We start from the raw sequence: 22,705 nt of genomic DNA, 5'->3' as shown, positions 1-22,705 counted from the left end.
TAAATAGATGTGTTTTTATAAACATTCAGAAATCAGTTAAACCTTCATTGAGGTAGAATTATCCGATTTTGCAAGTTTTAAATATTATTAATATATACATTGTAGTACCAATATACATGTAACTGATCTGAATATTTTATGCACACAATTCTTCAAGTTACATTGCCAAAGTGGCTTGAAAAAAGTATGTATTGCATCTTTGAAATCTTATGTTAATCAACGTTAGCAGAATATGCATCACTATAAACAAAAATTAATCATGAATTCCACACGAACATTTTGTAGGAAATAAAGTTTATGACAAACAATTTTAAAAAGAAAACTTATGTAGTGCACCAAAACGCCGACCTTTTCAAAAACTTCTGAAATCTAATCTCAGCAGGTCATGTCACGAAACGCAAAATTGAACTTATTCAAATGTTTTGTCTAGGATTCCCTATTTTATCTTATTATATTTTCCTTATGACTTTAAATTGTGAAGCAAATGTTCTGTGTTCATGCATTGGCCCTTAGCTATATGAGCCGGGTGCAATCTGTGACGCTCTTGACGAAACATGATTCTACCACCTTTTAGCGGCTTGGTTAAATCGAATCTAGATCCAAAGTGTCCGGCATTCGTAAGAAATGGGTAAGAATAATAAAATCCTCTTTTTACTTTTTTCATAATATCTATCAAGATAAAGCTGTGATTCGATTTGTATTTTATTATTGAAGTCAGCGAATGTTTTCTGATACTGGATTGGTTCGCAATAGCATACGAAAATAAATTTGCTATGATGTTATATTTGAGCTCCTGATTGAAAGTTTCCGCCGGATATAGAAACTTTTTTGGACATAAGAATTGTGAAACCAACATGATACATAAAGTGCTACCATTTACGCTTTCTTCAGAAGTGTATTAAAGTCATAGTTGACAAATTTATTGTTTATTAAATGAAGTATGTGGGCGTTATGCCAAGCTATGAAAGTCAATGGAGTTTTATATCGTAAGTACTGAACAGGTAACACAAATGGTACAATATGATAATTCATGAACTCGTGGATCTTACGGTGTATCCATCTGCACCATGAAAAAAGATGTGTTTAACGTGTCATAGTTTTTCTTTCCATTTTCGTCTACCCCGTACTTGACTTTTTATGACATCTCGGCGGATGTTACTAAAGGACGCTTACCCTACCAGTGCACCCTGTCCCCAGTATTTAGTGGCGTCCGAGTTGCTCATTTACTTTTGTTACTTTGTATGTGTTATTTTAGTTACTTTATGTTCTTTGTTGTGTATCTCTGGTCTTGTCAGTGGATTGCCTTCTTTTGATTTCGCCAGAATCTTGGTTCCCTTGATCACTGTAATCAGCTACATTGTATTAAAAGAGTCTTTTAGTTTTGATTTTAAAGTAACAATGAAATTAACTTAATTGTTATTCTCAGCAGAAGGACGTTGATCAATACCACTAAGATTGACCTTAGAAAATACTAAAGATTAAAAAAATATTATTTGGTCTCTGACACTGTAAACATATTACTTTTAGCGGTGTAGTAATTTTCGTTGTGGACATAAAAGTGCGAACAATAGTACCCGCGAAATAAATTTTAAACACTATGTAAAGCTTATCATTCTTTGAAACCGCGAAAATTGATACACTCGTATATATTCATTTGAAAGAATCCGCAAACATTAGCTAATGCAAAAATTAACACATTTACATCATTTGGTTCTTAAACTGTTTCATGTTATTTGAAAAGGTACAATTAGTTGATTCCATCATTTAAACATCAATCGGTCGAAAGCTATATATATATATTGGCTATAGCATGCACACAAAAGAACATACGTACATATCAAAAGAGGTTGGAAGTACTTTACTATGCACACAAGTTATTTCACCATAACACTTATATTAATGTTGAATTAATAAGTTCAAAGTAGAATATACAGTGTAAGTAATTCAAAATTTGTTTTAAATCAGCTATTGATTTGTCTGTCTTCCACGACATTTATGGTACCTATAATTATGTTTATCGTTTTTATGTCGTCTTTGAAAATGATTGTAACCGGTATGGTCAACAAAACAGTGACATCCTTGTAGGGGTTCGATTTTACAGCCTTTGTATGCCTTTTCGATGCTTTGTCCAGATGTTTTACTGGTTGAATCATCATCAGGCATTTCAAACGCATAATCTATTGTCACATTGTTTTTTCCGTTTTGCACTTTATTGAAGCTTTGACTGATTGGATTGTGTTGACAGCAAGCCGACCACATAATAAAAGCCGCAACCGTGGTAACTAGCCCTGCAACTATACCCACGGCTCCAAATGAAATTATGTACGATTTCTTTACACGCTGATCCCGTAATGAAATTTTGCAGGTACATCCAGTATATTCTAATTCAGTGCACTCCTTTAATTAAAATGAAATATATAACTACTATTATTGATGAAAGGTAAAGGGGGTAAAAAGATGGACTTATATTGGCATATAGATATTTCTGGACGACAGAGTTGATCGTGTTATTCGCAATAAATTAAGATTTACTTGTCATTTTCTTAAAACGTACACATTAATTTTCGACCACATACTTTGACTTGCTTTCTATCATCATTAAGCTTTAAGTCAATGAATATTGAAGTTCTTTGTCGACACAACATGATGTGACCGCAGCACTTTAACTATGTGTATTTAGGGCAAGTGTTGATACAATATTAGTTTTTGACACACTTAAACATGCGGACTTACAGTCCTTTATTTACACAACAATATTGCCCAAAAATTAGAATTAAATCAAAGTTGAAAGAAGTTCTGCTTCATGTGCTCATCAAATACCTTTGCCTTTGAGATAAGCCGTAAGAGATATTTGAAATAATACGAGGAAGCGCGAAACCTGAAACGCCCCCGAAGAAATATGAATTCTAAGACCTAAGCCCTTACTTAATTTTTGGCAGTCTTCTTATTATTAACTTACAAAATGGTAAAATTTATTGGCGACCATAAAACTTCTGTAATGATGACTTCAATCTTGTAGCAACATAACCCTGTTCCAAAAAGTCTAATTGTAAGAAGTCTAGCGCGATACAAAAAGTTTGCGTAGTTACGACAACCTCTGGTATAACGTAGAGTTGTGATATGAATACTGCAAACGCTTTTGCGGAAGGGAAATTGCCACAGATGAAAGAAATGTTGCCACAGATGAAAGGAAAGTTGACAATTCTGAATGAAAAGTCATCATGTTTATCGTAAAGTTTGGTCAATATTTTTCCTTTACCATCCATCTCTATGTGTATGTCAAGATATGAGGCTGACTTTACATTGTCTGTAGTATCTTTTATCTCAGGTTCTTTGGGGTAGATGTGATGTATCAAATCCCCGAAACTAGAAATGTCTAACGATAATACATCATCTATATGGCGGAAACTGAGATTAAAGGATCTAGTCATTTAACATCAGTTAAACACAGTCAGAAATTTTCATATGAATTCTTACTAATAAAACTTCCAAAACCTGACCAGAAATAAAAATGTTGATTTTTTGGGCATGGCCAACTTACATGTAGGTTCCTTACAACTCGGACACCGTAAGAGATATCTAAGATCTGATTGAAAAAAGCAGACAGGGATTTTCTTTGGGTATTTAATAAATGGTTGCCCGATTCTGTTCATCTACACTTAAAAATGCCTAACAATAAGTCTATTCTGTGGAGAACTTATAAAAAAGAATTTCAACACAGGACTACATTAACAACAGACTTGTCTAAATCAGATTAAAAACAAACTATTTATTTCCATTATAAGTACCACACCCAAAGAAGGTGTAGCAAAATTTCCCGAAACAATCTAACCACCGATATTGCCGTAGGAGTATGTAAATTTAAAAAGAAATACATTTTTCATATATTTTTGTAAATAAATAAGAGTTGACGTACACCAACTACTTCGACAACGACAAAGGAAATAAATATACAATTTGAGTTGAACACTTACCCTTTTTAACTTAAATAGGCTATATCTCAAACGCACTTAAAATAAAGAAAACAATACAAGGTTTGGTTTTTGAATTAAACACTTAAATCATATCCTCTTTTTTATGTTTTTTTCCGGTCCTCTTTATGTGTTGACAAAAGATTAATTCGAAGACTGAAGTATAATCTTTCCATCATTTGTCATACAATGTCTATATTTAAGTACTTGTTCATACGAAATTTCGACACTACCCATAACAATGTGAATTATTGTTAAGAAAAATACCACCGAACAGATGATGATTTTTCAATCTACATCTGCTATATTTTTACGTAACAATTTCCCTATCCACATTCACATTTGTACTTTTGAGAAAATTACAGATTTATCCTTACTATAATCAACCAAATCAAACCAAATCAAGAACAATTACTTTTGCAGGGTGACAATCTATATATTTTTTTCCTCAAAAGCACAACGACAAAATGCAAAACTAAGACAGTTTATGTAATCAGTAACTCATCATTCTGAACAGGAAATAAAAGTGGATTAACTAAGACAGTTTATGTAATCAGTAACTCATCATTCTGTAATCAGTAACTCATCATTCTGAACAGGAAATAAAAGTGGATTACATGGGTTTTTAACATGCACGAATCATCTCCTAGCGAATTTTTTTTTATAAAGATTGCTAATTAAAATCACCTCACTCCTGTTTATTTTTCTATATTCACAAACATTTCCGTTCCATGGATCTAAGCATGAGCATATAAAGCCTCCAAAGTGATTTTCACAGACTCCACCGTGTAAACAGGGGGAAGAGGAGCAATGGTCCAACCCTATGAAAAAATAAAACTCCATATTTCGTTGAAAGAAATATACCGTCACGTCTTTAACGATAACTAAACATCAAAAAATATTTAGTAGAAGGAAAATTCCAACACTTTTTACAGAATCATTTATTTCAAACCTTTAAAACATTTTTAGAGTAACGGAACAAAACTGCAGCTTTGAGGTAAGTTTAAAAGATTGCTTTCTAAGTCTTCGTATCCATTGTGATTTTTTTTCATTCGATTTAAAAGTCTCAGATTGTGTATGCTTTCTATCTGACTGATATTGACTTTCATGCCTATCAACAGAAAGACATGATAATTCTACTGATAAGATTTAATATATATGTGAACAGTTGTTCTACAAACTCGAAAAAAAACACACTTACGACTTTCATTATGTGATTTGATTTTTGTTTGTTCAACTATCGTAAACTTGGTAAGACACATACCATTTTCTTCTCATTGGCTGGGATTTTAAGTTGAGTCATGATTTTTTTTTTCAGCAGAAGCCGGAGTAAAAAAATTATTTGAAAATCTATATTGTAAGTAATAGGGAAATATTGAATCATGATACTTTCCTTGTCCATGGCTGAGTAAAAAACAGTTTTGTGCTATAATTTGATTTTTTTTTAAATAAACCCATTCAGTATAAGAATGGTTGGTGCATAACATACGAATTTCACAATGTCTTCCTGTCGAATCACTGGTACAGTTACAAGCAAAATCATCAATAAGTTCGATACACGTTCCATTATTTATGCAAGGGTTTTTTGCACAATAGTCGACTTCTAAAAATAAATAAGAAAAGGTTTTGAGTTTATTTCAGTTTGTTAAGCACTGAGATCGTTTTTTGAAATACATGTGCTTGTCAAAGAGATCCTGGTAGATATGCACAATGGGTACATTAACAATTAAAATATACCATCTAACAAACGGTCCTGTCTTAAGTAAAAGCTATCGCAGGGAAAGGGAGGAATACTGGATACGCAGACTAGGTACTGCAATACCTTTCGTGTGTAATGACAACATCAAAAGTATAGGAAACATTTCAAGCCAATATAACAATAACATACATGTGATGAATTTTTTGCCAAAAAAAAGACGGATAAGGAGTCATGGCCATTTCTACTCTACATCACCTAAGATGCATGATGTCTCCATAGATGAATTTCTTCCTTTCCTACAAATATCTGTAGGACTTCATCACATTCGAACTAAACTCTCTTCAATACCTCTCACTCTACTACACTCCCTTTACAGAACAAGTCGACATTCCGGTTTCTGAACCTACCTCATCATTATACAGACTGTATAATTTATCATTTTAGATATTGGTTTTCAGACTCTTTAATCCAGCTTGCGGTAAAAGCCAGGATAAAAAAAAAACAAAATAAAAAACGATCATTTCTTCCACTATCGATTGTCAACAAAGGTGTAGATGCAGTAAATTACTAACATCCTCCATCACAAAAACGTCACGAACAAAATTCCCCCGTATTTCAAAGACAAATCAATAACGACGATTTCATATTCCTATACTTCACCTATTGCATAAAAGGCTAATTCAGGACTCGAGTTCGAGGGCTTCAAGGCCAAACCACTTTACTATACTTGCAATACCTTTCCATTCAAATATGGTTCTTCTGGTCACGTCATTACGGAAAAGTTAAACATTATCGAAATCGAATCTCTGCGAAAGGTCCTTTCTAAAGGTAGCAAGTACTTTGAACCACTCTCCATAAATTGGAACTGTAACTTTAAAGCCCTTATGGATGCCGTGGAGGACTACTCAAGAAAATGGATAAAACGAGAACAAGAAGACATTGATTCTCTGTCAGAGTGGGCAAATACTGTGAGGTCTTTAATTTTGAAACGTATGCAAATTTTAAGTAGATCAATGAATGTCAATGCTATACCAATTTTAAAACACTCCGATGTAGCAAAAACATTGTCTACTATACATGACAAATATGTTGTCGCACCAGCAGACAAAGCCATAAACAATATTGTGTTTGTCTGCAGAAAGTATTACATCCAATGTTTATCATCAGAGGTAGATAATAGCAGTAATAAGACCTATACTGCTAACGCCATCCCCGAAGAAGAAATAATGGAATAAGTCTTTGCTATCTCGTTTGGTCTCTCTACCCAAGACGATAATTTATCTACCGTAAATGTACTGGATTCCCAAACGTGTCATGGTTTTTCTTTTCTTTTTCGTCTACCCTGAACCCGACAATTTATGAGCAGTTCGGAAGGGTGCTTCTAGAAAAGCAGAGGACGCTTACTTTACTTTGTATGTTTTTCTTTTGGTTATTTTATGTTCATTGTGTGTGTTTTCTCTGTCTGGTCTTTATCCCTGGGTAATATTCTTTTGATTTCCGCTAGAATCGTGGTCTTCTTGATTATTCATCTAAGTATCATACTTGAAATGAAATTGATATAAAATGAACAAAAAACTGACAAAAAAAAAACTTTATGAGTTTTCGTCCTTTCCAATGTTAATTTCAAATGGAAATTTGAAATTTCCGCCCATTAGATTTTGTTGGACTTTTTTTTCCGTTTTTTGTGTGTGTGTCATTATGCCACATGATTAATTTAAAACATTTTCAGTTGACTATGTTTAAGTTTATCCTTTCTTTTCACTGAGCTATTTTTAAAATTTGCATTTTTTTAGTAAACAATTAAATGCACCAGAAATCAAAAATGAATTTAGTAAAGAAGATGCATGGGCCCTATAATACTTACACAGCCTACCAACTAAAAGTATGATCAATGTGACATTAATACATGTGTACGTCTAGTTACGGGATTTAATCTACGGCATTTTAATAAAATTTATTAAGACTAAACATTTAAGTTTTTGTTTTCCAACTTACTTTCCGCATCACGACAATACACGTCAGTATTGTATTGTGGTTACTTATTGGACACTCGTTTGCGTCAATTTAAATTAGTATTATTTAACCTTTAAAGCTCAAGAGATTACGTTAAAATACTAGATATTAGGGAACATAGTAAGATAAATCTATAGAATGCTGATTAATCGATGTATGAGTTCATGTTCAATTAACAAAATATCATTATCTATAATTATACACGTGCGACCGACTGTTAACTAATTTGTTTTGTCCCATATTGATTGGTGCCACGTGGTCTTATAGTTATGTCCGAAATTGTATCAGTATGTCATGTATACATTAAAATCATGCATTTATATACTATTCAATATTGTATGTATATTATTCATCTTAATACCAGATCGCCATCACGTGTATATTTGTAGTGTCTGCCTCTTGTTGCAGTCCTTTACTGTCTGAGACAAATAAAATCTTGAATTCATTGTTCCTGAAAAACACTTACCCCACGCTACCAACGAAATACACCTGCTGTCACTTAGTTTCCTGAAATAAAATTGTACAACGCAAGTGGCAATTTGAAAAGTTTTCAAAAGTTGATTACTTTTGAGTAGAAATTTTAATTCTTTTATTCCAAGATTTTTGGATGATTTTTATTGGAATAACATTTATTTTATAACATAAATACGCAGTAAAATTTGTTACTTACCCGTTTTTGTCTTCCGCAATTGCGCATATTATATGAGTTCCCTTATCAGCCTGTGTTGGCCTCCAACCTATATTCACTTTCCATACATTTGGTCTCCGTTCATTTGTTTGTATGGATGTTCTACTAATCTTAGTATTTCCGTATATATCAAGTACACGAATCCTACAGTTTAAAAGACATTTAAAAGATTTGTCCGTCTTTTGTACGTCTCAATTCAGTTTGCAGCCATCAAGGTAAAGTTGATCTATATTTAGTAACAGATATCAATATATAGATGCGCATTCTGACAAAACCATCAGCTTCAATGTCAAATCGGAAAAATGGTAAGTAATTATGAATAAGTAAGTTAAGTTTTGATAAGAAAAGGGGGCACTCAAAATTCGTTTGATTTTTACAGTGTTTCATGGGATATGCAGTTCTATATTTAGTCAAACATTGTTTTATTAAAGAAATTATAATGTATATAATAAGCCGTTATTATAAATGAACCCAAATATCCAGTATGTAAGCATCTACGCTGTATACGTGTATTGGTTATTTAACGGCCAATAGCTATGGATACGAAATATACGATATGAAATATTGCGTATTGTATAAGTTAGTCCTATGAAAGAATACGTTTGTATACGTGCACTTACCCTATGTAAGAGTGAACATAGAAGCCAGTGAAAAAAGTTTGACGTTCTTTTACTTGGGTTACATGCCCTTCTTGAAGTGTCGGGATTACAAAAACTGGTTTGTCGTTACATGGCCCATTCATCAGTTCAGGTCGAACGAGAAACTGAAGTTGAATTAACAGTTCCAGTTAATTATATTTGGTTATGCTTTGAATATCTTCCATGATACATTATCTTGATATTGAAAAGAAATCATGCTTAATTAGAGCATAGCACAAGCGCATGAAAGTGTCTTCAAATCTTTGTATGGTACTACAATTAAAACATTAAGTCAGTAGGTATTAGTATTAATAAATAAGTTAAATATGAAAAAAACCCAAACATTCTAGAGAAAACTATTCAACGCCAATAGAAAATTATCATCATCACATTTATATTCATATCTTAATTTATTTACCGTGTTCACTTATCAAAATGCGTAAATCGATTTTTTTTTCTTATGAAGGAGATAACTTATACAAAATACACTTTAAAAGATGCAAGTTTGTTTTCATACATAAAAGAAAAAAACACGTGCTGTTTGACTGTTTAACGGGTAATTCGCAATAAGGGCGATTTCCCGCTGGAAGCTAAATGAGGGTTTATACTTCTGATTGAAGGGTGTAAGTACCAACGATAAAATAAATCAGCAAAAAAGTTCAAGCAGATACATTCGTAATATACAAATGAGGTCAAACATACCATAGTCAGTTTCGTAAAATTACGGGATAAGGACATACACTTAATATAAATACGAGCAGTTCAGATATTTTATATACACGAATAACTTTTGATTACTTCAATTTGACCATAAAACTATGTTTTTCAACTTTAAAGTAACACTACAGTAATGGAAACCAAAAGATTTTGCCCTAAGACATATTGTCTTTAAACAATATCCGCATCACAGTGTCACAGATATTGAATGACAAAATATTTATCAGATTCAATAAAAAAGAATGGCTATATTTATTATGAATTTTCCCTACATATGAGGAATGATATTTGTTAAAAAAAAAACACAGGTTGACCTATGACGTTCAGCTTTTCCTACATTTCGTTTTACATCTCATCAAGGTCAAAGATAAAAAAATGTTTATAAGCAATAGAAACATAGAAATGTTTTTAACGTTAATTCTTTTAACCTGCTTTTTTTTAATCCACAATGGAGAATACTCTCCAATTAAATACTATAACAAAAGTAACTATTTTAGGTTCAAATTATAAATTGCCCATTCCCGAGAAAGAACAAATCAATGTGTTTTATTGCAGAGATTATTTATCTCGTGGTTCGGACGTGTTGCACTATATTGCAATATATAATATTAATATTATGGAAAGTGCTCAGCGAGTTACAACATTAAATACTTATACTATGGCAAGTTGCCGAAAGAATAAGTGCGTGGCTCCGTAAATGAAACGATACTCTTCTCATCATGATCTAGGTAGCCTCTATTTAGGTGAAGTTTCGAACAAAATTTGAACAAAAATACAAATCAGGTGAAAAAGCAAAACAATTCTTTAAAACAAAACAGAAAATGATAGAGTGTATCTCAAATTGCACATTTACGTCAACACCAACATTTTTTTTTCTTATTTGATATTTGAAATCCTGCCTTTACAGATATTCAATGGTCTTTGGTCCTACAAAATAAAGTATTTAAAACATGTGTATAAATCCTCAAACGAATCACTTTGGATTTACAAACCTGCAGGGGTATTTGTGATATAGGATTATCAGGACTGTATGATTTCCCATTGATTGTAATTTCTTCTGTGGGGAAATCCTCTATTGTGACTGCTACAGCAAACCATTTATTTGCAGCATACTTATTTTTTGTGTCAGCAGTGAAGTTTATTTGGCATCGTTCCTAAAATAAATATTATATTAATGAAATAATACTAATGAAAAATTGCTCATCTTCAATTTCTCAATGAAATAACCCAATTTAAAAAAACCCACTTTATCTCAATCAAATCAAATGTGTGGATATAAAGACCACATTAACTACATTGAGACTACTTAAGTATGTGACCATGCCTGATCTAAATTGGCGTTAGGTAACAGTCCTGATATTGATGACGCTTCTGTATATGTCGCCCATCTACATCTTACGGTGTCGTCATCTACGTCTACTACAGGTATTTTTATCACAACGTCACATCCAAATTGAACCCTGAAACAATTGTTAATCAATATTATTAATCAATTTAACCGTTCATAACTAGTAAGCATTTGTGCATTAATTTCCAAATTCCCGACAGTTTATCAACACTTTAATCAACAAGATCATTCAATCCTCTCTATGAAAGGTCGTATTTTAGAAAAAAAAAATTACCATCCTACGAACAGTCACGTTCTGAGTAAAATAAAATATCGAAGGGAAAGAGAGGAGTACTGGATACGCAGACTAGGTACTGCAATACCTTACGGATGCAATGACAAAAATTATAGGAAACCTTTCAAGCTAATATAACAATAGCATAAATGTGATGAGTTTATTTGACAAAAATCCAAGACGGAAAAGGGGTCATGGCCATCGCCACTATACGTCACCTGACTTACACGATGTCTACATAGATGGTCTCCTTCCTTTCATACAAAAACCTCTTGGACTTCACCATATTAGAACCAAACTTTATTCTATACCTCTCAGTATACTACACTCCCTTTACAAAACAAGTTTTGACACTACTGTTTCTGACCCCACCTCATCAGACTTGTTGCCATCATTTTAGATATTGGTTTCAACAGACTCTTTAAACAAGTTAGTGTGAAAAGTCAAGATGAAGAAAAACGATCACTTCTTCCACTACTGTTTGTCAACAAAGGTATAAATGCAATTAACTTTGCTAACATCCTCCATCACAAAAACGTTACCAACAAGATTCCCACATTTCCCACAAAGACAAATCCATACCAATTATTTCGTATTCCTATACTTCACCCATTGCATTCAAACTTTTCAATTATAAAGGCTATTGCTGAACCTCGAAATTGAGGACTTCACGGCTAAACCACTAGACAGTTCTTTCAAAAACTCTCCATTCATATATGGTCATTCTGGTCACATCATTACGGGAGATTTAACTATCATCGAAAATGAATCTCAGCGTAATATCCTTTATAAAGGTCCCAAGTAGCGTGAACCACGCTCTATAAATTAGAATTATAACTTTAAAGTTCTTATGGATGCCGTGGAGACTATGCAAGAAAATGGATAAAACGAGAACAAGAAGACATTGATTCTCTATCAGAGTGATTAAAGGCCATGAGGTCTTTAATTTTGAAACGAATGAAAGTATCAAGTAGGTCAATCAGTGCCAAGGCTACATCAGTTTTCAAAGACCTTGATGTAGCAAAAACATTGTCTACTATACATAACAAATATGTTGTACCAGTAGACAAAGTCCATAGCAACATTGTTTTTGTCTGCAAAACGTTTTACATCCAATGTTTATTATCAGAGGTAGACGTAGAAAATAAAAGCAGTGATAAGACCTATGTTGCTACCAAACTTTCCAAAGAAGAGATTGTGGAAAACCATAAATCTGCTATCCTCATTTGGTCTTTCTACTAAGGACAATGATTGTGATTTACCGTCTATGTATTGGATTCCTAAACTCCACAAGAATCCATACAAACAATATTTCATAGCTGGATCTGCAAAATGTACCACCAAACCTCTTTCAAAACTTTTAACTTCTATACTCACAACTGTCAAAGAGGGTCTGCAGCCCTACCGCAACACTTGTTACTCCAGTAGTGGTATTAATTCATTGTGGATCCTGAAAAATTCGAAACATCCTTTGGAGACAATCAGTTCAAGACTATTATCTGAATATTATAGCATTAAAACAAATGATTTTTCAACACTGTATACTTCTATTCCCCATACTCAGTTAAAATCCCGACTTAAAAACATTATGCATCGGTTTTTTTAAAAAAAAAGATGGTACATCTAGATACAAATATATAGTTCTTGGTAAAGATTCGTCATACTTTGTAAGAAATATTTCCAAATCATCTTCCAAATATACAGAAGAAGATGTTTTCAAAATGCTGGAATTTTTTATCGACAACATACTTGTCCAGTGTGGTGTGCTCCTTTACTTGTTGACCTATTCCTTCACTATAATGAGGCTGACTTTATAGCTGATCTGATCCGAAAGAAAGAATGTCGCTTGGCTAGTTCCTTTAACCTCAGTTTCCGCTATATAGATGACGTATTATCTTTAAATAGTCCTAATTTCGGGGATTTGATACATCGCATCTACCCCAAAGAACTTGAGATAAAGGATACTGCAGACACTGTGAAGTCAGCCTCATATTTTGACCTACACTTAGAAATCGATGGTAAGGGAAAACTAATGGCCAAACTGAACGACAAACGTGATGACTTTTCATTCAGAATTGTCAACTTTCCTTTCATCTGTGGCAATATCCCTTCAGCACCTGCGTATGGAGTGTTCATATCACAACTCATACGTTATGCCAGAGCTTGCCGAAACTACGCAGACTTTTTGTATCGCGCTTGAACTCCAACAAATAGGCTTCTGGGACAGGTTTATGTTGCTACAAGATTGAAGTCACCACTACAGAAGTATTATGGTCGTCAACATGAATCGTGAATCGTTATGGTGTATCCATCTTTTCCTTTCCTCGTTTGCCTACCCCAGACTTGACTTTTTATGAGCCACTCGGCGGGTGTTTCAAGAAAAGCAGAGGACGTTTACCCTAACAGTACAGCTGGTCCATGCTCCCAGTTTTTACTGGAGTCCGTATTGCTCATTTGCTTTTGTTACTTTGTATGTATGATTTATTTACTTTATGTTCTCTGTTGTGTATGTCTGTTTTCCATGTCTGGTCTATGTCCCTTGATTACTATTCCATTAGGACCATGTGAGTTTTTTTAATAAATGTTTCCACAAACTGTGAGTTGTTCTAAGAGCAATCAAGGGAATCAAGATTATGGCGGAAATCACAATAATGTAATCCAGGGACAAAGACCAGACTCGGCAACTCGGACTCCACGAATAACTGGGAGCATGCTCATTTGTTTGTAATTTTTATTTTGGAGAAGTACACGAGAATAAAATAAAACAAATGAAACAGTTTATATTGCAGGAATATTAATGTGATTACAAGATTGCATGCAGTCTTTAAAATTAAAAATATTCCTAACAATTAAAATAGTGTATACTGTTTTTCCCTTCATCAAAGAGTTAAATCATCAAATTCGCATACCGAGATTCAACACCTGAATAGTATCTTAATTAACTAAAGTGAATGTTAGCAAAGACAAAATAAGCTAATAGTTGCTTAAACTGCTGATATCTTTGTTGAGTACTTTAAGCATATAGTTGTAGCATTATTTCTTTTTCTGAAAGATAATACCCAAGCCGAAAGCGAGGACAGATTGGCGTTTAGGTCATTTCATTTTCTCATGGGCTGCCAAGATTTGTTTAATTTTGAGTTAATTGCTATAGCATATAGTAAAATAATTAAATACTGTAAAGAAAGAAAATGGTAAAAATGGCATAAAAAGGACATTTACTCAAAATAGCTCTTAGATCTTTCGTAAGATATTACCTTAAATAATGAAGAATGTCAGAGCGCCGTTTGTGTAGAAAAAAATCGGAATACATATATATTGTATGTTTTCAGTTACATTTAGTTTAAACTTTGTGAACGTGTATTTAAATCTCCTCAACCGTAAACAAGTGTGAACACAAAAGGCGTGCAACCTCAACAAAAATTAACCACTAAAATACCATATTTCGAACGCTTTTATCAATTCTAAATTGAATGAACGAAAACCATCACAGGCACATTTGACCAAAATTAAAGTATAAGTTTCATTTAGTATGCATCTTCGACATTTTTGCCCAAAGTATAACAATGAATATTACGATTCAACTATATGTTGAAAGTTTTACTAGGAACTTTTAATTACTTGTGTCATCAATGAAATCATGTATATATATTGTAAAATCTTATTCTTTAAATTGGTTTTAAAATATGTTAGATCAGCATTGACATTAGTTATCTGACAACAAAACAGTTATTTATTTCTCCACAATTGATTTGGGGAATGATTGCAATTTGCATTACATTTATTGTGTAATTCAAATAAATTGGTATAATAACAGGAGAACAAAAATGAAATGCTTTGCATATAAAAAGACAATTTAGACGTTTGCAAATATTTTGTCTTGCCTGTAAATTGCACGACTTCTGGTTAAAGGGCTTCGATTAGCTAACAAATTGTCACTCCTTCGGTGAATATTAACTGTTGTTAATAGGTTCCATGTACCACCACTCCCATAGCCGAGTGAAATCCATGCATATCCTGTAAAGCTATAATAAATGAGGAGCAAACTATCGTGTGTTTCACGTTGTTACATTTAATTCTAATTAAAATTAGTTTACCTTTTCACTTTCAATTTATATTCACCTAGAAGCAATACATTCTGTCTCTTAAAAATAAAGTATACTTAAAAAGCGAAATCTTTTATGCATATTATCAGAAAATGATTTTAAAGATGAAAGAAATTTTTATTTCGGTCTTTAGCGCTGAGAGCATATTGAATGTCAATATAATGCCATCATACTTTAATCAACACATTTATGTGTATATAAAATCAAATAAAAATGTTCTTTAATTGTAATGTATATATGAATAGTACATAATTATTTTGGAATATTTTAAGAATTAAATGTTTTTTTAGCACATTTAATTCTGTAAAAGCATGACATATCTGTGTAGTTTATTAACTACATTGCATCTCATAAAGCATCAATAACCAAACATAAAATGATAATGGCATTTTATATTTCTCAAGCCCATACAGGATACATTAATATCGATAATCGATTGGTAACGTTTCCTAACAATATCAACATTTAATCAAAGCCGCAAGAAATGAATATGTAAACTTACAAAACATTGTAAGGTCCTGCAGACCTAAAATCATACGTGAATGCCTTTTCACCTTCTTCCCAATCTTCCTTTACATTAGTGCCAGTTTGAATATATCTACCATAGTAAATAGTTGCCGATGACGTAGATGTAGTATTCTTTGCTCTCCAGCTAGATAAACCTGCATGTCTTAATTTCCAGGCTAATTTGAACTTAAACTCGACCTGTGTTAGAAATATTGTGGGAAAGTCTGTTGACACGTCATATATAAATTTTGCTACGGATTCATTTGAAGCGTACAAAAAGTAAAAAGAAAATTGGGAATATCGATGGTAAACATTTTGGCATCAAAATGTACTGTTAAAATAAATTTTGAACATTATATTTCACTTCCAACGAATAATATTAAATACATGATGAAATGTTCATAAACTTGTAATTTGTTGTGAAAATGAAATTAATCCAAGCAAAATATGGAAAATAACCTTAATGAAAACAAACATAAATTCTGCCAACAAAGGGAAAACACTTGCTTTCATAACATTTTCCTTATGAGAGGGTTAGACCACATGACATATTCCAATTTTGAAAGCCTATTGTACCAGAAATATTTTGACCAAACAGTTTACTTTGTTGGTGCATGTGATTTATACGTCAGGATTGTAACACCAACTGCATACCCCATTATCACTTATGAAATTAATAAAGATGCATTGTAACAATTCTTTGTTACGTCACTTAAACTGTTATTGAATCATTTTATCTGGGTTTAGGAAAATTGTAACATAAAATGTATGCCAATAAGTCTTTCCAGCGACTAAAATGTTCAGTATATTACGATACTGGAAACTGATATCAACGAATATACTTCTTCGCAAAAAATGTGAGTAAAATAAAAATGCTTCGTCAGACTTAAATCTGAAGAATGCAATTTCAAACATTTCCACACAAGATACTACCCCACAATTTTACTAATAATGCGTATCCAGTAATGTGCAATTTCCAATGTCACTCCTGGCTGACACAAAGAAGCCAATTTTTATATGAATTCAAATGCCCGTTGTTTTGTGTAACTATTGAAATGTAATAAACGATTACGAAGTACTGTTGTATTTAAGATAATTGTAAATTTGTTTCTGATATTGATGATTAAAATAATAATTCATCAAATCGACTACGTGCAATTTTCATTTTTTTAAAGGACAAGCGTCCAAATATATCATTTGTATGTATTTCGTCAAGGAGCACAGCAGTAAAATTATGCTTTTTGTCGTATAAATAATGAATACTTCATAATATCCATTAATGTATACCTGTACAATCAAAAGATGAGCCTTTGATTTTGTGTAGCTTTAACTTCTTGCTATTGTTCGGATTCAAAATTAAAAGTCCCGTCCATGATTAAACAGATACTGTTCATATCTATATCGGTTGAATTATATCGTAAACTGTTATCAATTTCAAAAGAAATTTTCTGTTTTAATATAAAAAATATGGTCACAACTTAATCTATATTATCGATATTATCAAACATCGATTATATCTACAATTATACTAAACGTATGTGTGGTCTACAAGTTATGACCGCATTTACAAATATAATATTACATCTGTTCATTTTTTTGAGTCAAGCAATATTTCTTAGATTCATTAAACCATTTCATACTCTCATATTTCTATATTTTAAAAAAATCACAAACCTAACAGACACTACCGGAAGAATAAAAGGGCCTTTATAAGTTAGTTGTCTTCAAAATTAATTGATTTATTCATTTAAATTCACATAGTAAGTGTTATGTTTGCGTGAAAATGATAAGCAAAGATAGCTATTACCTTATTACCAGGACCGATATATTTCCAACTTATGGTTCCTCCTCGAAAATGGCTTCCATTTACTGCTATAAAGAATAGCGAAAAATAACCAACAATAATTGTAAACATCATCATTTGATAAATTAAATCAATATAATTACACAATAAATAGATAATTTAATATACGTTTTCGCTCGTTCAGAAATTTTTCAAATGTATCTGATTTCTACGAAAGGAACATTCAGAGAGCTATAACACGTTTTATAATGAGATATTTACGTCATCAATTCGACGCACAATGTAAAATTTAAGGCTATTTTTATTGGGGTTATAGAATATATTGGGTAAAAAACTAGATTTCAAAAAGTAAAATGTTTGCACTTACGCAATTTACCCAACTTATTCAATACTTTTATAACTAACTTTAAAGTTGATTTATTTAAACACAAATAGTTTGTATCTCATAAATGCTCTAATAGCATGTGAAAATTTGCAAAAATATTGATGAACTACGGTAAATGCACCATTATCGACATTCAGTATATTAGGTTATCAAACCATGCAAGTGCTTCGTATTTTCAGATGTAGTCTATGTGCAATAAAAGAAGTTTTGCCTGTATCTGCTGTCTTAGTCGTAATGTTTGAGTGTTAGATTTCGTAAATATTCGAATATATCACATATTTAGATTAAAATATGATTTTATGCATAAGTGTTTGTTTAAACCTATATCGTCTACCCTATATCGCATACCTTATATCGCACCCTAGACCTATATCGCATACCTTATATCGCACCCCTTCACGGACCATACTTGGAATATATATATGATATAATGTAGCGATTTTAGATTCTCGGGTTGTTACAGCATGTAATACAGAATTGGCATGTAGTATGCAGTATATATTAGTATATGTAAATCTTTAACAATCTTTACTAGTAGTGTAAGAGATGTTTAAGTAAAGCATGATGATTTTTATTCTACTTTCTTAAAAAAAAAACAGTTGAGAAAATTATTCAAATCAGAATACCAAGTATACAATCGGTAAGTTGAATTCCAATACTTTTTTTCAAACAATTTTCATTTATGTCACAGACATGCATTTGTTCCTTCCCAACCATGAGTAAACAGAAATAAAATCATAATCACAGCTACCACCTGATTATTTAACATGAATTATTTGGACACCTTCGTTTAAATGTAAGTGATTTTAGATTATAGCAACAGTGTAGTGTCCTTGTAGAATTTTTTGGTTTTGAATGATTGTTTCCGAAGTTGATTTAAGACGTTTATAGTTTGAGCAAATAAATGTAAGTCTATAAATTGCCAAAGGAAAGTTGATAATGTTTGGTTTAATACAGGAATGACACTTGTGTTAGTGATAATGAGGCTTTGAATGTATAAAAAATGAATTTGAAATACGACATAAAACACCAAATTAAAAATGTTGTACGACTTACACAGTTAATGTGCTAAGAGTGACTGTATTAGATGATGATTGATACATTTTTTAACAAAAGCATACTATGAAATTATTTTGTTCGTGGGGTACTAATTTTCGTGATTTTCGTGGGTTTTGTAAACCACGAAATTTAGTTCCCGCCAAAAAAATTTCCCATTCGTTTGTATGATAGAGTTGTCAAATCCACAAATTTTAAGTATCTATGAACTGACCGTGTGCGTCTAAACCTAGAAAATTGGTACCCAAGAATAAAAGTACTTTCACAGTAAGTGAAATCTTATTTTTAAACTAAGATATGGTATATATCTAGGAGGTAGAGTAAATTGGAGAAATGTAAATCTTTTTCACCCGCTGACCTGAAACATTCATCGTTATTTATTCATATGTACTGTGATTAAATATAAGTCATTGATGTAAAAAAAAATTGAAATAGGGGGTTACACATCTCTTTGCTTGACATATTCAGACAAAGAAAGAAGAAACTGCATCTGTAGATTTAAATAACTTGTATGATCTTCTACCAATAGCAGTCCCACCATTCCTAATTTGGATTAGATAAACCAGAGGCGGATCCAGGATTTCAGGTTGGGGCGTAAATATATTTTTGGGGTATAAATATGTAAAAAAAACTTTTTATGCCTTTTTCTTTTGTAGATTTATTGAAAATCTTGACCAGGTAGTGACTTTATCAAGGAGAGCCGATTGCTGAAATCAAAGCAGCCTTATGCCAACCTAACCGCTCTCAACCATCAATATGTTTTTTGGTTATTTAACTGTTATCAAAGACAAAAATTCTATACAGCATTCCCCGGTTGGGCAAGCGTTGGTTTATAGTTGGCTCGTTGGCATTTAATGGGCATTGGCAAATTAAGACTTAAACAAGAAGCTTGAATATTGTTGGAATTTCCATTTTTTAAAAGGATCCCACGCTCCTCTTATGTAGGCCCTGCGTTGGCCTAAATTCGGCCATACCTTAGCCCAAATATATCTAAACTAGCATTTGAATTTCATGTTAGTTTTCAGACACTTATTCATAAAAGTTAATTCTACTTGAGTATAGACTTTGATATCGATTTAAAAAAAACAATGTTTGTTTTGTAATTTAACATGTTCTACAGTTATCCAACATGAAGACTACGTTGAGCCACATCAAACCTATTTCAAAACAGCATTTGAAAAAATGTCGAAACAGACTACATGTCATTTTTGGTGCTTGCCCTGTCTTGTCGTCATCCTTGTACTATATTCTTTCAGTACAATGTATCCGCTTGAATCATTGTCCCCTTGACTACTCTTTATTTGATTTTCAAATAATGATTTGCATCTGTTGCTTGGACCGCGTCAGGATGTTTCAACAAAAATGAAAGCAATAACAAACATATAAAAAAAAACAATGATATCCAAACACAAACAGGCAAACAAACGAAATAAACCAAACAAGCAAACAAACCCTTTCAATATTCTTCATATCATCAGTGTAAAATTCTTTTGTTTAACAAATTACGCAAGAGGCTGCAATGTATCTTTCCATCCATTGCGTTCACATAACTGATACTTAAGAAAAAAGAAAAAAAAATAAACCTGATACTTCATGTTCATTCAAGTTCTAATTGTACGATGTTTTTCCACCGGTGAATGGAAATACATTTTTGCAAGGGATACTTGTACCTACGTGTGTTTCTTGAAATAAATATGCATATTGAAAACATTAAAAACCCTAAGTACATGTATGTAATGAGATGATGCTGCAGGTCGACTAGGTTTCGTGTTCTTATGGTAAGTCCATGATTTGGTATTTTCATATAGATATTTTGGTTGTTTATTTTCTTTTCCATTTTTTTATCTGTTTTGTTTGTTTTCGTTCAATAGCCCTTCATTGAACTCAAGATATAGTTAAAGAAGACAGACAGTGGTTTTGGCAACTGTTTAAATGTTTGAGATTCAATCAGTTTACTCCATCAGTTACCAAAAAAATTGTGAATTGCATTAAACTAGTTCATTTGATATTTTGTTTGAATATTTTAGTAAAAACAAAGATTAAGTTGAATCGTTTTTCTAGTGAGTGATATTTATATTTGTTTGATTTTAAAAAGGGGTCTTTCAACTTTACGTTAACTATATACGTGTAAGGCCAAGAACTCTTCAAAATTGTAATAAAATGGCTACTTATATTTTTTTTAAACACAATAAGTCATATACGGTACATCATGACAGTTACATTGATATTTCCAAAAAAAAAAAAAAATACCTAGCGGTATGTAAGTTTTTCTTTTGCAAGGTGCGTGCATAAATGTAGCATACTTAAGTACATTATACAGAAAAATGTAGGGAATATTATAAAACGACATAGAAGTTAGTAAAACGTGAGCTAATTTGAATTTCGTTTTTGAAATGTTGTGTGGTAAATATTTTTACATAGCTATATTTTCAAAATCACGATACAGCCTTTATCATTAGTTCACCTCATAAATATCTGTGAAAGATATGGACATACCCTAACATGTAATGCTGCGATGTTTTTTTGCTGCTCCGTTATTATAAACCAAAATAAAGCGTAAAACTTAAACTACATAACAACGAGGTATGTATACTAAATATGTAGTAGTTTTGCACGCAATTATAGTCTTTACTTGGTTATATATTATGAAGTCGTGATACAAAAATTATACTCAATGTCTACCTGATATGTTTATGTTTATATTTAGTCTTTTTTCAAAATATATTTTGATCATTCAAATCACTAATTGGAATGGGTTCTTTTCTCAATTCTCTCTACTAAAATTTTCCATTAATCACCAAGAATGATAAGAGGAAATTTAAATATATTTTTGAACACAAAGGAACAACCATCAATCTTATTTTTGACATTTTGATGTAAAAAGATCAATTAGCTGTCAACACGTATAAAGTGTGAGTTTCAGTTTCCAAAAAAAAAATGTTTTCAGACTTTGGAAGCTTTAAGGGATTTTACATTTCAGTTTGTGAAAAGAAACAAACTTTACCATGATACACTTACAAGGTAGAGGTAAGTAGATGTCGGCTAAAATATTCTTTATGTTTTTTTTTTTGGTCATGTTTTTATGTTATGCATGTGGTCTTTCATTGGAGAACATTTTAGCTTTAGTTGCATAAATGAATTTTACTACAAGGAAGTACGTTAACTGAGCGATGTTCATGCAAGTGTTTATTTCAGCAGGAAGTTTCACTTAAACAATAAAGTTTCCTTTTAAGATTCAGGTACTGAGAGGTCATGCAATTATCTAATTCACATGCATTTAATGTTTAAAAAATAGACATAGAAGAAGTATTTATGTTTGAATATTCTTTCAACAATTCGACTTTTAACATTTGTAAAAAGTTTACAGTGAAAATATATAATTTTCAACTAGGTCATTACATTTATGGACTGAACAGATACTGCCGTCTGCTTGATTTCTTCTAAATCGTCAGTCAAGCAAAATTGTGTTAGATAACACTAAGCAATACTGTCATTTACTCTG

General features: G+C 32.0%; 2 protein-coding genes across 2 annotated transcripts; both read right to left on the bottom strand.

Annotated features, from left to right (window-relative positions):
- Positions 1-1,720: 1,720 nt before the first annotated feature.
- LOC148624908 (uncharacterized) lies at positions 1,721-10,877 on the bottom strand. Its single transcript, XM_088568034.1, has 7 exons — positions 10,719-10,877; positions 8,992-9,134; positions 8,354-8,515; positions 8,150-8,190; positions 5,461-5,574; positions 4,659-4,792; positions 1,721-2,397 (listed from the first exon to the last, which is right to left on the bottom strand). The coding sequence occupies exons 2-7, from the start codon at positions 9,111-9,113 to the stop codon at positions 1,966-1,968; spliced, it is 1,005 nt and encodes a 334-aa protein (XP_088424160.1). The 5' UTR covers positions 9,114-9,134; positions 10,719-10,877; the 3' UTR covers positions 1,721-1,965.
- A 71-nt stretch (positions 10,878-10,948) lies between these two features.
- LOC148624907 (integrin beta-like protein A) lies at positions 10,949-17,967 on the bottom strand. Its single transcript, XM_088568035.1, has 4 exons — positions 17,766-17,967; positions 15,954-16,156; positions 15,230-15,370; positions 10,949-11,186 (listed from the first exon to the last, which is right to left on the bottom strand). Exons 1-4 carry the CDS (start codon positions 17,877-17,879, stop codon positions 11,033-11,035), a joined length of 612 nt encoding a protein of 203 aa, XP_088424161.1. The 5' UTR covers positions 17,880-17,967; the 3' UTR covers positions 10,949-11,032.
- Positions 17,968-22,705: the final 4,738 nt, after the last annotated feature.

The sequence above is a fragment of the Perna viridis genome, chromosome 2 (assembly GCF_037379345.1).
Source record: "Perna viridis isolate PV_CMFRI_1.1 ecotype Kerala chromosome 2, ASM3737934v1, whole genome shotgun sequence".
Classification (NCBI taxonomy): domain Eukaryota; kingdom Metazoa; phylum Mollusca; class Bivalvia; order Mytilida; family Mytilidae; genus Perna; species Perna viridis.
This window is presented reverse-complemented; position numbering and strand designations above follow the sequence as displayed.

What these genes read in the sequence shown, in the direction of transcription:
- LOC148624908 (XM_088568034.1), bottom strand. Translation starts at nt 9,113, where the DNA reads ATGAATGGGCCATGTAACGACAAACCAGTTTTTGTAATCCCGACACTT. An exon ending in AGGAAGACATTGTGAAATTC is followed by an intron (nt 4,793 to 5,460) that starts GTATGTTATGCA and finishes ATTTTTTCATAG; the next exon opens with GGTTGGACCATTGCTCCTCT. An exon ending in GAAAAATAAACAGGAGTGAG is followed by an intron (nt 2,398 to 4,658) that starts GTGATTTTAATT and finishes TTTTAATTAAAG; the next exon opens with GAGTGCACTGAATTAGAATA.
- LOC148624907 (XM_088568035.1), bottom strand. Translation starts at nt 17,879, where the DNA reads ATGATGATGTTTACAATTATTGTTGGTTATTTTTCGCTATTCTTTATA. An exon ending in GCAGGACCTTACAATGTTTT is followed by an intron (nt 15,371 to 15,953) that starts GTAAGTTTACAT and finishes CATTTATTATAG; the next exon opens with CTTTACAGGATATGCATGGA. An exon ending in AGAAGTCGTGCAATTTACAG is followed by an intron (nt 11,187 to 15,229) that starts GCAAGACAAAAT and finishes CAATTGTTTCAG; the next exon opens with GGTTCAATTTGGATGTGACG.